Here is a 14,797-nt window from a genome sequence, read left to right on the forward strand (position 1 = left end):
CTCCTGGAACAGAAATAAATTGTGGAAAACATTGCATTAAGAGAGGACGGAGGAAGGGGTATTGGAAATTAAGAGTATGGCCATGTCTAGAAAACTTAACCTGCTGTAGAATTCTCAGTCTGTCCAGATGCACAGGAATTTTGGTTATGGGTGCTGAATCCATCCATTTTGCAGGTCGAGTAATCCATGGAAATTCCATTCACGTGGCCTTTCTTGCTGATGTACCACGGGGTGGGGGGCAAAGGAAAGACAAGTTCCCAGGTCAAGTGCCACAGAGCTCCATCTGGTTATTTGCCCTCTTGGTGGGCTGCCTGTCACTTTACATACTGATAATGGCCTGGGAGTTTCATCTGAAAAATGACTTCTTTTTTGTTGTTTGTTTTTTTAATCATATGCGCTACCATCAAGTTAGAGATGGTGTCATCACCTCAGTGACATTCCTCACCACCTCAAAAGAAGACTCAGGGAAAGACATCCTTCATGGGTCACTGCAAACTTCTGATCAGCCACAGCAGCCTTTGTTAATCTTGGAGGCATGGCACACAGCCCTTGTTTTCCCTGACTTGAGATGTGGTGGGGAAAACAGTTTAAAACAAATACTCAATATTATTTCTTAATCGGGTCATTTTGTGCTGCACAGCTTCTCACGGGCAAGTGAAATCATTTGAGGGCTGTAAGTGTAGGTAGTGAGCTGCAGAAGAGGCATGATTTAACAGTAAGAATAAGATTTTTATTTTATTTTTTTTTTTCCTTGGGGTTTTTACTCTGAGGACAGCTCAGGAAAAATCTCGGACCTTCCCCAAACCACTCTTTCCAAAGAAGCCACGATCTTACAGAGCCCTTTCATCATCCAGCTCACGATGCTGGAGAACACAAAAATATACACTGTGCTGCTTTAAATCAATTCCTGTTTGCAGAAGACACAGTCTGTGTGAGTATGTGCAATTATGAAATGTAACTTCTTCTTTTTTTTTTTCCCTCTTGACTTTCTTTTTTTTTTAGCTGCCTCACCCCTTTTATTTGAACACATACATATGGTGTGTGAGAGCTCTCTGGAAATGTTTGGAAGGAGCATCTGTCAGACAATAAAACTTACAAGAAAACATGCTTCTCATTTAAAGTGTGTTCACTAGAACTATTTCAGTGCTGGAATCCCTTCATTTGTATAGCTTGGAGGCATCAATAAGAGCAGAGAAGTGTAAAGGCACCAGAAAGCTCCAACTGTTGCTGAAAATCCCAGGCATTTTTAAAAGCATTTAATCTGTTCGTCATCAGTCCTCTGATAGGAACCTGAGCCAGTGGACAGACAGGAAGCCTCTGGTAGTCCATCCAAAAAGATTGCAAGCAAGAAGATGTCATGCTTTGTGCAAACCTGGGAAGTCTAAGGAGAACAATAATTGTTGGACCAAAGGGACCCTCTCCAGGCATAAATAGCAAGACTCCTACTGTCTTCTCTTGCAGACCAACTCAGCTGCCAGCAAAAGCAGGTGCTCTCCCCCTGCCAGTACTCCAGAGGAAACATTTAGTGAGTATTTGCAGTTCTTTTTACCGATTCATCTCTTATTAGCATTTTAGTTGTATTTGTCGAGTTTTCTCACAGGACAAAAGCAGTTTAAAAGACTTTCTTTATATATATATATATGAGGCTGTTATTTTACACAATTGCTGGAGTGGGCCAGCCTGATGGCACTTATCAGATGCATTTTAAAAGTGAAATTTGCCCAACTTGCAGCAGCAACTTTTAAAAAGAAGATTGGTTTTTAACAGCCGTGGAGCTCAAACAAGCTGAGGCAATCACAATGTCTTAGGGTTGTGGGTTTTTTTTTTTTCTCATGCAGCAGTTATGACAGCAGGGTAATTTATAGAAAGACGAAATGTATTTGATTTTTAAATGTTATGCCATAAACCAGCCTTTGTAGAACACAAATTTAAACTAAATCATCTCTCTTGGCAAAGTAACCTGCAATTTAATCTTTAAAAGAATAAATACATCACTAATGTTTTCCACAGAAACAGTTGCTACTCTAATTAATTCAAGATGTGACTCTAATAAGGTTTCGAGAAACAACCAGAACCAGATTTTTCTCAGGGGTAGTACCGTGGACAAGGTGAAGGTATTTTTATGTTCACTGGAAACACTTGTCCCCAGCAGACTTACAGAGCTGTAGTATACAGCATTGGAAATATCAAATCTGAAAGCATCACAATCATGTTTCTAGAAGCAGGACGATCGGCGGTGTTTCAGATGTATACTTTCCTTTGGCTGTAACTTATGGTGTGTTACATTTTATTAGGGGGCTGTTACCAAGCTTTGAGTCCAGAGTGAGTAATGTGGCTAACGGTCTTTTTTTTTTCTTTCATTTTGTGTGGAGGGGAATGGAAAACCTGATGTTTGTCTACTGCTCCTGTAAAGTTATCTGGACCCTCCTTGTAGCAGCAGTGGGCTGTGCCAGCAGCTTGCCTGTGGGTGATGATTCTCTTTGCTCAGCAGAGGAGCTGGCCAAGTACAGCATAATCTTCACGGGCAAGTGGAGCCAGGCTGCCTTCCCCAAGCAGTACCCACTCTACAGGCCCCCAGCACAGTGGTCAGCAATGCTGGGTAAGTGGAGGACAGACCCCCTTAAGAACAGGGAAATCTCTTGAATTCTGTGATCGCTTTATTCTTAATAGTCAATTGTAAGGAAATTAATGAAAGAGGGCAAAGTAGCCCAAGTTATAAAGCATGAAATGCAGAAAGTGAAATCTCCACAGCAGTTGCGGAAACCTACGACTGGTTTCAATTGACTTCTGTTTCCAGCTGGCTGCAGCTGGAATGAGCAGTGATAAGCCAAATGTTTCAGTGTTCACTCATTTTTATACTTTGCTTTTTGCCCTTTTTTTCCCTTTTCCTTGTTAGCCTCATAAATAAAATGGAGAGATTGAGAAAAAATGGGGACAATTTAAACCAGACTTTCATGTCATGCCATGTATTCACTCAAATAGGTGTTACTCACAGCTCTGACTACAACATGTGGAAAAAAAATGAGTATGCCAGCAATGGGGTTCGGGATTTTGCTGAGAAGGGCGAGGCATGGGTATTGATGAAAGAAATAGAAGAAGCTGGAGAGAAAATTCAGAGCGTACATGGAATCTTCTCTGCTCCTGCCATATCCAGTGGCACAGGACAAACCTCCACTGAGTTAGAAGTGCATCCAAGACATCCCTTAGTAAGTAGATGTACATACTCATTTTAAAACTTTTATTGTATGTCACTAGTACCCAAAAGTAGATATTTGAGTTCAGACTTGTAAGAAGAATGCAAAGAGTTAGTCAACGTCAGCTTGCAGGGGGCACTGCACAGATTAGTCTATGAAGCTGAAGAGCAGAGTGATATTTCTGCCACGCATTTAAGTGTGGATTCCTGGAGCACTTCACAGTGAGTGATGCAATCCTGATGGATCATTTTGTTTCCTTAGGTTTCATTTGTCGTACGAATTGTTCCAAGCCCAGATTGGTTTGTGGGCATTGACAGCCTGAATCTCTGTGAAGGAGACCACTGGCTGGAGGAAGTGACAGTAGATCTGTTCCCATATGATGCTGGAACTGACAGTGGTTTCACATTTTCTTCCCCAAACTTTGCCACCATTCCACAGGACACAGTTACAGAGGTGAGTGTATGGATGCCCAGGGAGGTGGTGGAGTCACCATCCCTGGGGGTGTTCAAAAAGGGATTGGATGTGGCACTTGAAGCCATGGTTTAGTAGTCCTGAGGTGTTGGGTGATAGGTTGGACTTAATGATCTCTGAGATCTTTTCCAACCTTATTGATTCTATGATTCTATGATGTTGTTTAGCACTTCATAGCTGCATGCTCCCAGTCCTTCCTCCAGAGAGATTACCCTGTGGCTACAGCATGGGCTCCTGTAAGACTGACTCTGAGAATGAACTGTACTGAACCAGTACTGAACCTGAGAGTGCTGATGCTCTCAGTATAGATTTGTTGCACAGCTGATAACCTTGCTGCTTCCTTTATTTTTTCTCTGTCTTACCCAAGAATTTTGAAGCTGCACAGGGTTCATGAGCATTTGGCTCCACGTTTAGGTAATGTCTATAGAAGCTGACTATTTCAGATGATTTTTAACAATTCTTAGTCTTCTGGGGAAATTAAAATATCCACAAAAGTCCTGGCATTACTAAAGCTGTCAGCAACAAATAGTGATGTGAGGGGGAGTTTTCAGTGAAAAGCACTGCTACGACCTGAAACTCTTACATTTGAGGGACAGAGAAGGCAAGGGAGAACCTCATTGCAGCCTCCCTGACCCCACTGCCAATCTCCTGTGCTTGCTCCATACTCTGTGTGTCTCCTGCTTGGCTCAGGTCACTCATGGGTGGTGAAGAATTGAGATTCAAATGTTTTGAATCCCATAAGCATTCAGCTAATCCTTTCTTAAGGTTAGTTTTACTAGAGCCAAGTGCTATGCTGATGAGTAATGAGAAAAGGAGCAGAGAAGCTGGAAAAGAATGCATTTGGCCTCCTATATCCATATGACAGCTGCTATAGCATACCTCATATTAGTATTTAATGCTCTTGTTGTTGTTGTGTTTTTATTTCTTGTCATAACATCCATTTCTTTCCTTGAAACCATTCCATACATTGCTGTGTTTTCAGTACTCCTATCTCAGTCCTGTCTCCAAAGGTTGTCACAGTTCATTGTGCCCAATCTCAAAGCATTATGCATGAAAACTCTGCAGTTACCGGCAGGAGTTGTGTGAACTGAGGTTCCCAGAAACTGGTTATATGCATTTTACTTGCCAAAAACTGTTATGATATATGAAGTTGATTTTGCAGTTATCTTCTTTAAGCTTCCCCTTCTTATTTCACAGATCACTTGCTCCTCTCCAAGCCACCCAGCAAACTCATTTTATTATCCCAAACTCAAAATTTTGCCACCTATTGCTCAAGTGACAATGGTGAAAATAAAGAAAAACCTTCTGGGTTTTCCTGTACCTTATGATAATATGCCAGATAAAAGCAATGAAGTAATAGACACTGTCTCAGGTAAGTGATCAGCACTGTGATAGCCTCAGCTCTGTGATTTCCATTCACTCAGCAAATATGTGAAATATCTGATTAGGCAGAGGATTCTCCTACCTGCATAGAAAAAGGGAAATAAAACAAACCAGTTGATTTAAATCAATCAATCAATCAATCAATCTCTGAAGGAGTAAGGAAGGGATTCAACATTTCAGCCATGACTCAAAGGGTTGGGTGATGCCTGCAGCAGGAGCTATTGAGCCCCCAGTGTTGGCATAGATCAGTGACACCACTTGATAAGAATCAGGGTTCCCAGATTCTTTGCATCTGGGAAGTAAATATTAATCCTTAGCTTTTACATAATGATGTAAAAGTTAAAAGAGAACAATTACTGTTGTCTGTTTCTGGGTCAGAGGCCTTGACAGTTATGTGCAATAACAACTGATTATAATTAAATTGATTTGGACATACTTGTGATAGAAACATACATCCTGACAGCACCACCAATGTGCTTTCTCACTTTTCTTGTCTTAAAAATATTAGCTGAGAACCCTGTTTAGGTAGGAAGAGATGCAAACTGCTGACTCAACATCAATCTTAAGATAATTTTCAGCTCTCCAAATGAAAAGATAGATATTTAACATAATATTGGCTCTAAGGGAAAGATGGCAGCTGGACAGTGTCCAGTGAGATTTTCTCTGTACATTTCTGTAGTGGATTTTTACAAAGTGTAAGAGGAAGTCTCCTGTCCAGAACAGGAGACTGACATCCTAGATACTACTTGAGAGATAGCATTAAGCTAAATCCCCAGGGTACTCCTAGAAGAGCTGCTGTGTTGCAGGTTCTCCAGAGTGTCTGAACACTGCATGCCTCTAGTTCTGCGCTGAAGTTCCCTCACAATCAGTGAAATATAGCCCATTCCCTACACAGTTAATAATGCATGGTTGAGACTTTAATAATGTATTTACTGATTGATTTATAGTGGTTTAATGTATTTCTATTAGTACACAAGACATATTCAAAGTGCTACGTGCCTCATTTTTCATTCCATGCCTTTCCAATGCCATTTGAAAGGAACATTTGGCCCTTTTTGGGATCTGCATTTCAAGAATGGTATTTCAGAAGTAATTTTAATCCCATATCCCCACCTTACTGTATATTAGCCACTAAATCAGTCTACTTTAAAACATATTCCAGAATCCAAAGGACAGATTTAATCACCAGAGATTAGCTGTGTCGCTCATTCCCTTCAGAAACATCTCAACAGCAGTGGTGAGCTCCATTGTAATTCCAGCAGTGCATAGCAGGCAGTTGGCATGGCATTGAAAGCTGGTGTGCTGCACACCTATTCTACCCACAAATGCTGCAACACACAGTTTTGATGATGCAATTTCCTGTGACAAGACATATTTTTATTTAACTTGCTAAGGAATAGTCATTAATATTTTTATGAGAGATACTTTCAGTGAAGTGTATGTTATGAAAAACACTTCAGAGCTTCTGACTGCTTTCCTTGCAGTAAATTAAGACAATATTGAAGCCTTTTAGTATTAAAACCCTTTTAGTATTAAAAAGCTTCTAGTGACAAAATATCTTTATTGGCAAAGGGAACTGCAGTACACAGCAAACAAAGCCAAGAAGTATAAGTATACCTGAATAAACCAGAGAAAAGCTTCAGTCCCTGTAGTTTTGGTAAGCCATGCAAAGGCAAATGAGTTATAAAATTGACAGTGAATGTTGTTGGGTTTTTTTAATGTAGTCTTTTGAATGCAATATTTTAGGCAGAGTTTTCTTTGACAGGCATTCTGTATTTTCTATTCAATAGATAGCATGCTGCACTACTGATACCTCAGACAGTCTCTACACTGCAGAGAAATGAATATGAATGTTGATGAGCTTAGGAGCTGAAAAAAAAAAGAGGACATTTTTATTTATGAGACACATGGATTTTATTAATACCATGTATTTTATTGTATAAGAGAGGAGCTTATTTGATCGTCATTCCTTGATGCCTTGCAAACTATGTATCTGCCTTAGGCACGAATTTCTGTCAAATGACCTTTTTATTGTGTATGTTACAGAAACACCACTGGACTGTGAGGTTTCACAATGGTCTTCCTGGGGTCTTTGTAGAGGTGTTTGCAGAAAAACAGGGACCAAGATAAGAACTCGTTTCGTACTCCTTCAGCCTGCCAACAATGGAACACCGTGTCCAAATCTGGATGAAGAAACTGGATGTGAACCAGAGAACTGTGTCTGAAATCAAGAAAAGATCGTAATTTAGATAATTTAAAAGTAGGATATGTTTAACTAAATGGAAACTACATGTCACTCAATGTTCCTTATAAATAGGGTGTGCTGCACTATTTTGCTGTAAAGGTATTGTAGGCTGGGTTTGAAAGCTGTTTCATATCAAGATTTTGGAGGGTTAAATTCCTCAGTATGACAACAGTACTTGATCATTTACCGACCGAAAAACCCCCAACCGGTCCCTGCTGTAAATATACTGCAAGTTCCTGGAGTACCCTCTAGTGGCAGAAAAGACTCTCGGAAAGGCTGGTCTGACACCCGTAAAAACCTTTCAACCACCAAAATCGAAACTAATAACGTTCTTGCTTACCGTAATTTGTTGCTCTACAGCTATTTATACTTAGAAGTTACTTTTTCTTCTCTAAATTATGCTTGTATAATTTATTGGCGTTTTTGTTGTCTTTCTGAGCACGTTTAACACGCATTTCTTCAGAAACTACCTATGCAGGTCGAAGTGATCACATGTTTGCAGTGTGGTTAAGACACAGTATAACTGAGTAAACTTGTCTTGAGGCTTAGGAGTACACGAAAATGTCTTTTTCTTTTTCTGTTTTTTTTTTTTCCTCCCCCCTTCAAAGTGAGAAAAATCTGTCATGAGGGCACTCGGCCAACAAAACTACTAGGCAAAAACCACAGCTGTGGGTACTGGTAGAAGCCTCTGAACTTGATTAAAAGTGTTAGCTGGGATGTTAAACTAACTGCCTGTTGATGCGTGTCCCTCATGAGACAACTATCCCGAAGTTAACACTGTTGATCGTAACACAAATCAGATCCTTGGCAAGTTCTATGCAGTAAGTGGTTCCTTAAGCATGTGCTGCTGTTTGTGCCTTTCACAGAGAAACCTTACCAGTGTTTAATGTTATCTCAAATGGAGGCACACACAGATACATCCACACACAATGAAGTCAGAAGCTGCTCCTGGCTGCAAGTTTTAATGCTCAGCTCATATCATGTAGCTTACAGAAGTTGTTTGAAACTTTATCAGACTACACAAAGTTGGACACACAATAATAGAGCTACATACAGGAATTTCTACATTTTGCATTTTTCATGGCCCCCCTGTTGCTTGTTTTCCACAACTGTTTGACTTACTCATTGTTTTATCCCTTCTATTCCCCTCACACTCCCCTGTTTCCATCCCAGAATTGAAGTAGTCTTGTTACATTGTCATGGTCATATTTTGTACTTAGCTAATTTCTATGCCTTTTTGATTCATTTCCCCTTCTTTTTCTATTCCTTTTTACACAACTATCACCATCTCAGAAAACATATATTGAAGTATATATTTAAATATTGTTTGAGGATAGGAGCTAATCTCAGAGTGACTGATCGACAAGTGATAACTAAACTCAATAAAGGTCCTGGGCTGAAATCACATGCAAGTTTAAGTTATGATTTAGGAGAAACAAACTTCACACACCACAAGGTGGTTTCTTGAACCACAGAATCACAGAATGTTAAGGATTTGAAGGGGCCTTGAAAGAGCAAGTCCAACCCCACTGCCAGAGCAGGAGTACCTAAAGCAGGTCACACAGGAACATCTCCAGTGATGGAGACTCCACAGTCTCTCTGGGTAGCCTGTGCCATCCTTACTGTGAAAAAGTTTTTCCTTATGTTCACATGGAACTTCCTCTGCTCCAGCTTGCCCTCATTGCCCCTTGTCCTATCACTGGATATCACCAAGCAGAACCTGGCTCTATCCTCCTGACGCCTCCCTGCACATCTTTATAAACATGAATGAGGTGACCCTCCAGCCTCTTCTTCTCCAAGCTAAAGAGACCCATCTCCCTCAGCCTTTCCTTACCAGGGAGATGTTCCACTGCCTTCACCAACTTTGTGGACTCATCCAAGCAGATCCCAAAAGGAACCTTCTGGAAAGTTCTCTGAACATTCATCTTAAAAATGGTGGGACAGAGAGGAAACAGAGAAGCTCTTCCTTCTCTCTTGTATCCGGTGTTACAGATAGCTGGCAGCTGAGATGCTGTGGGCTTAACTACATAAGATTTAGGGAAAGAAATAGGTATATTACATTCTGGGTTAAACTCATTTCAGAAAGCACTCTGGAAGGTACATCTGGCTCATGATTCTGCCCTGGTAAAACCAGAACAGTGAGCTGTGAACTGAACTCCAAAGCTCTCCCTGGTGCACAGCAGGAATGTTGGCTATGTGGGCCTTAGGTGATTGAATAAGAGGGCAGCTAGTGGGTTCCACCAAATAGTTCTAAATGACTGGGATGAGTGACCAGCAGGGGGGTGGGAAATAAACTAACTGCAGTTTGAGGCTCTATTCCCTTTTGCTAAGTAAATATGTCTTCCCTATCCTAAAGCTAAAGGCATAAGTGCTTAGGTAGCTCACAATCTGCTGACAGACTTCTTTCCAGCAGGTACAGAATGGCATGAGAATTTCTGCAGGTGCATGTTGGTCAAGAGCTTCCTGTGGTGGAGGGGTAAGAGTCTGACTATATGATGAGATTATATATAATCTAGAATGCTTTCTGACAGATAAATGCTGAAGCGGTAATGAAGTCCTTATATCACTGTTGAGACTCCTAAGGATTTGCTGGCCATGAGATGCAATTTGTATCCTTCTGTCCTGTACAACCCAGCCTCTAATGTTTCTCTGGATCTTCATCAAAGCAAGCATTGCATCTACCACCTCTGGGTAATCTGGGTCAGGGTCTGAACTTATTTATGCCTTCTCTCCAGTCTGAAGACCCCTCTTTAAGTTGACCTGTCACAACAGGCCCTGCTAAAATGATTTGCCCCGTCTTGTTTATGCAGCTGAGTGTTCAGCTGTGTAAGAGAGAACTCATTAAGCAGTGTCTAGAAAAAAAGACATTTATATGTAAAAAAATCTTGTTCAGAAAGTGTTCATTTTGTTATTTTTCTCCTACAGCATCACATTTATGTTTGTTTCAGATTCTTCTGTTGTTCTTTTGACTTCCTTCTTTCAGCCTTTTCCTGCAGTCCCTGTGGGGCTGGTACAAGCATATACATTTGTCCAGTGATTTAGGTTGGAATAATCACCCAGAACAAATGGGAAATAGATGTTAACAAGTTAATTTAAGTTGAAAAGTGAGCAGTTTATGGAAAGAGATAGCCAGCGTGGTTGCTTTCAGTAATCTAGGGAACTAACCTCAAGTACTCAGTACTGATCAACTGATCTGAGAGGTCCTTTCTAGTTTCATGTTCTATGTGTATAAAGTTTTGAGCTGGGTGCTGGGAAAGAGGAAAGGTTTTACAAGATCTCTTTTAGGTGTTATCTCATTCTACAGGACATACTGTAGTTAGTTATAAACATGTAACCACCAGCTGCCTTTTCTCACAGATGTTTTTTTTCTCTGTTTCAAAAACTGATAAGCAGCAAACAAGGAAAGACCACAGGATTATATACATTTGTAAATGGTTACCTTCAGCAGCAGTGCACCTGGGATTCATGGCAACCATGAAAAGCCAATTGATAGGGGTTCTGTTGTGTTTTTGGATTTCTTGTTCACTTGCTTTGTATTTTCACAGTGGAGAAAGAGAAGAGAAATGTATAATTGAAGACATCCCCAGCGACACATTGGTGATGGGTAGGTGCCTGCCAGTGCTCCGAGATGATCTGGGATTGTTTAGCCTGTAGAAGAGGAGGCTCAGGGGAGACCTCATTGCTGTCTACAACTACCTGAAGGGAGGTTGTAGCCAGGAGGGGGTTGGTCTCTTCTCCTGGGCAACCAGCACCAGAACAAGAGGACACAGTCTCAAGCTGCACCAGGGGAAGTTTAGGCTTGAGGTGAGGAGAAAGTTCTTCCCAGAGGGAGTTGTTAGCCATTGGAATGTGCTGCCCAGGGAGGTGGTGGAGTCACTGTCCCTGAAGGTGTTCAAGATGGGGATTGGATATGGCACTTGAAGCCATGGTTTAGTTAGTCATGACTGAGTGTTGGGTGACAGGTTGGACTTGATGATCCTTGAGGTCTTTTCCAACCTTACTGATTCTATGATTCTATGACTATGATTGTATGATCTAGCCTGTGCAATGATGAAGGTAGCTTGAAGTGTAATGGGAAAATCTGTGATTAGTGAATATGTTAAATCTGTGGTGATAAGAAAGAGGATACACTGAAAATACCTCCCTGCAGCAGGGGCTTCTCATAGCGTCCTTGCACGCCGCCGCCATCCATTGCATCTAATGCTGCAGCAGTGGAACTGCTGCCAAAGTTTCATTTCACTTGGAATAGCACAAGTACGTTAAATTTGCCTCCAAGATTGCAAATGTAGTGCAGAAAGAGGATAACAAAAAATAATAGATAATCATACGGTTTTTTATATATAAATAATGGGAAAGACAACCTTAAAAATGTAATTTGAATACAGTACACATACTTTGGGAGGTCTCAGCATGACTTCTGTATGCTAATCTTGCCAGACTATTAGCAGTAATCAAAAACTATTACTTGTTAATCAACTATTTTTGTAGTTTTCTAGAAGATTTTCTCCCATAGCAATAAAATATTGCCCTTCAGACTGTGGCAAAGTAGCCCTGGAGCAATTTTAATCATATGCACATGAAGTACCCATATTGTTTTATTGTTAGTCATTTATCTCTATACTTGTGCTTAAAAAGCAATAAAGATGTTTAATACTAAGCTATGTTTTATTTAAGAGATTTTTATCTGTGTTTTATCCAGGGAATTACAAAGTACAACGCTGGGATGTGCACAAACAGGACTTTCTTGAATCTGCTCCTGGTTTGGGAATGTTTGTGACGGTCACAAGTCCTTCTGCTGAAGTAAGTACGCTTTAGGAGTGTTTCTGTAGGATTTATGACTTTCAGCGTTGGCAGGCAGTACTGTCTAAAATAATAGACACCTCTGGGGGGAAAAGCAGTCTGCAGCCTACAAGCTAGTGCAGTAATTTGATGATCTATGCAAGTAAACAGCACCGGCAAGGTTTGATAAAGATGCCTGTGGACAGTTCCTGCATTCAGACTGGCATGGGGAAGCTGTGCCACTCAGAAGAGAAAGTCACACCTGATAAAACAGGCTAGATCTTTAAAATCATGAAAATTCACTAATGAAGGAAGGTGGCACAGAATGATCCGAGCAGCAGAAAGGAAGGCAGATGATAACCTGAGCTACAAATCAAGGTCCCTGTGAGGCTGAGTGGCCATCCCTCACAGCATCTCCTGTGCTGCTATCAGCTTTATTTATTTCTGTGCCCAGGCAGGGCCTCAGTTTTCAGGAGATTAATGATTGCTTCTTACATCCAATTCACAGTACTCCTTTTGATTGTTTTATTGGTATTCATAATGTACATATCTGACATCTATAATATCTAAATTACAGGTACTCTTGTCAAAACTGTATGGGCCACAAGGAACCTTTTCTTTCACCTCCTACCTCTCTGGGGAGCACGTTATCTGTTTACAGTCTAACTCCACAAGATTTGTGGCATTTGCAGGAAGTAAATTGGTAAGTGCATTTCTGAAATATTCTTTGTTCTGTAGCATCAATTGTTTGCAAACTGCAGAGAGACAAACCAGGCTAGATGTTGGTCTGACTTACAGCATGTAACATTTCCTAGTAATTAAAGAAAACAAACCTAGACTTATGAAGAGAGAAAAAGAGTCTGTTCTGGTGTTTAAGAAGTCAGAATAAAGAGGAAAAACTAATAACTACAGAGTGATTTAATGTTTGTACAGTGCTTTGAATGTGAAAGATCCAGATCAATTTAATTGTATACATTACAAAAGCACTTAAATTCTAATAATAAAATAAATCTGTGGGGCTCATCAGCTAGAGAGGGTTAATGGAATTAGTCATAGTTAACTAGACAACACCAATATAATTCTGATGACACATGAGGAGGCGGTTATCTGGTATAGATGGAGCTGAATTAGTCTTGAGAAGGCTGAGAGGGGATCTTATCAATGTCTATAAATATCTGAGGGGTGAGTGTCAAGATGAAGGTGCCAGTCTTTTTTTTGAGTGGTTCCCACTAATAGGACAAGGAACAATGGGTACAAGCTGGAACACAGGAGGTTCCACCTCAACATAAGGAGACACTTCTTTACAGTGACGTTGACAGAGCACTGAAACAGGCTGCCCAGAGAGGTTATGGAGCCTCCTTCTCCAGAGATTTTCAAAACCCACTTGGATGTGTTCTTGTGCAGCCTGCTCTGAGTGACCCTGCTTTGGCAGGGGGATTGGACTCAATGATCTGTGGAGGTTCCTTCCAGCCCTTAACATTCTGTGATTCTGGTTATTACATTTAAAGGAAGCAAACACATACAGGGAAGTAGAACATTGATAGCACAAATATAAATAGGGTGGTTTGTTCAGCTCAAGAACATAGGAATGAAAATGGGAAGACACAGTGATGAGAATATTGTTTTCTGTTTGCAGCGTATCCACTTGGACATTAGAATTGGAGAACATTTTCTTGATGAATCTGTTGTTCAAGCCAAAGACAAAGTGAATGAAGTTAACTTAAGACTAGAACATATAATTGAGCAAATTCACCACGTATCCAAAGAACAGAACTATGAAAGAGTATGTATGTTAAAAGCATTGCACATAGCCTTACTGATTAATATGCTATAAGATTTATCATTTAATTGTAGTGTTATTTTTAACTAACTCACAGAACTCTGTTGGTATTTAACAAATATAGCTTATGTTACCTTGTAAAATATTGTTAAGCTGTAACATGAAAGCTAACTAACCCCTGTGAACTCATGCTTACAGCAACAGGTGTCATTCTAAAGCAGGAAATTTCAGACATGGTCAGAGGCAGTAACAGCAGGTGTCAGGTGCTGCTGCTGCTGTTGCCAGCTGTTGTTTCCATGCTGGCCTCTGTGTATAAACTTTACTCAAGTGGTTAAGGAAATGGCTGAGTGTATATTTATAGATCTCCACGCAGTTAAAAGTGAAGACCTCCTCCAAACAATTGTGCATTTGCTGTCTTTAGTTTTCTATACCTATGCAGGCAGGCAGACTGTGTTTGAAACAGGTCAGCTAGTTACCTAGGAAAAGAAACTTGGCTGCTGAAAGATTCTTGACTACGATACAGAGGTGACTGTTAACCTAAGAAGGCTTAATCCTGCACAACAGGCACAAGGGAAAGCTTTGTTTGGCTTCTGGCTTCAGGATGCAGTGTGTCTGCTTCTCAGTTTTGAGTGTAAAGATACCCTATGGATAAGAACACACTTTAATTTTCATCAACGTGAGAAAAGTGTTTGCTCACTGCTCTGCAGAAGAGTGATACCTGACTAGTTACTTGGACAGCAGCATGGAACCTGCAGATGCCAGAAGGTAGTAATTGCATTTGCCTTTTCCCTTCAGGAACGTGAAGAAAGATTTCGGAAGACAAGTGAGGAAACCAACAGCAATATCTTGTGGTGGGCTATTGCACAAACACTAATTCTCATCACCGTTGGAATCTGGCAAATCAAGTCTCTCAGAGATTTCTTTATATCTAAGAAGCTTGTTTAA

General features: G+C 40.6%; 2 protein-coding genes across 2 annotated transcripts; both read left to right on the top strand.

Annotated features, from left to right (window-relative positions):
• Nucleotides 1–1,031: 1,031 nt before the first annotated feature.
• On the top strand, nucleotides 1,032–7,563 carry LOC104303568 (spondin-2). The gene is made up of 6 exons (XM_009904202.2): nucleotides 1,032–1,524; nucleotides 2,373–2,599; nucleotides 2,983–3,206; nucleotides 3,456–3,647; nucleotides 4,863–5,037; nucleotides 7,095–7,563. The coding sequence occupies exons 1-6, from the start codon at nucleotides 1,358–1,360 to the stop codon at nucleotides 7,271–7,273; spliced, it is 1,164 nt and encodes a 387-aa protein (XP_009902504.2). The 5' UTR covers nucleotides 1,032–1,357; the 3' UTR covers nucleotides 7,274–7,563.
• A 2,325-nt stretch (nucleotides 7,564–9,888) lies between these two features.
• On the top strand, nucleotides 9,889–14,797 carry LOC104303567 (transmembrane emp24 domain-containing protein 11). The gene is given in 8 exon segments (XM_009904201.2): nucleotides 9,889–9,984; nucleotides 10,579–10,653; nucleotides 10,655–10,709; nucleotides 10,712–10,897; nucleotides 11,993–12,093; nucleotides 12,650–12,775; nucleotides 13,709–13,855; nucleotides 14,648–14,797. Coding segments are annotated over 8 exon segments (936 nt in total).

The sequence above is a fragment of the Dryobates pubescens genome, chromosome 23, assembly GCF_014839835.1.
Source record: "Dryobates pubescens isolate bDryPub1 chromosome 23, bDryPub1.pri, whole genome shotgun sequence".
NCBI classification, from domain to species: Eukaryota; Metazoa; Chordata; class Aves; order Piciformes; family Picidae; genus Dryobates; species Dryobates pubescens.

What these genes read in the sequence shown, in the direction of transcription:
- LOC104303568 (XM_009904202.2), top strand. Translation starts at nt 1,358, where the DNA reads ATGCTTTGTGCAAACCTGGGAAGTCTAAGGAGAACAATAATTGTTGGA. An exon ending in ACAGTGGTCAGCAATGCTGG is followed by an intron (nt 2,600 to 2,982) that starts GTAAGTGGAGGA and finishes TCACTCAAATAG; the next exon opens with GTGTTACTCACAGCTCTGAC. An exon ending in CACAGGACACAGTTACAGAG is followed by an intron (nt 3,648 to 4,862) that starts GTGAGTGTATGG and finishes CTTATTTCACAG; the next exon opens with ATCACTTGCTCCTCTCCAAG.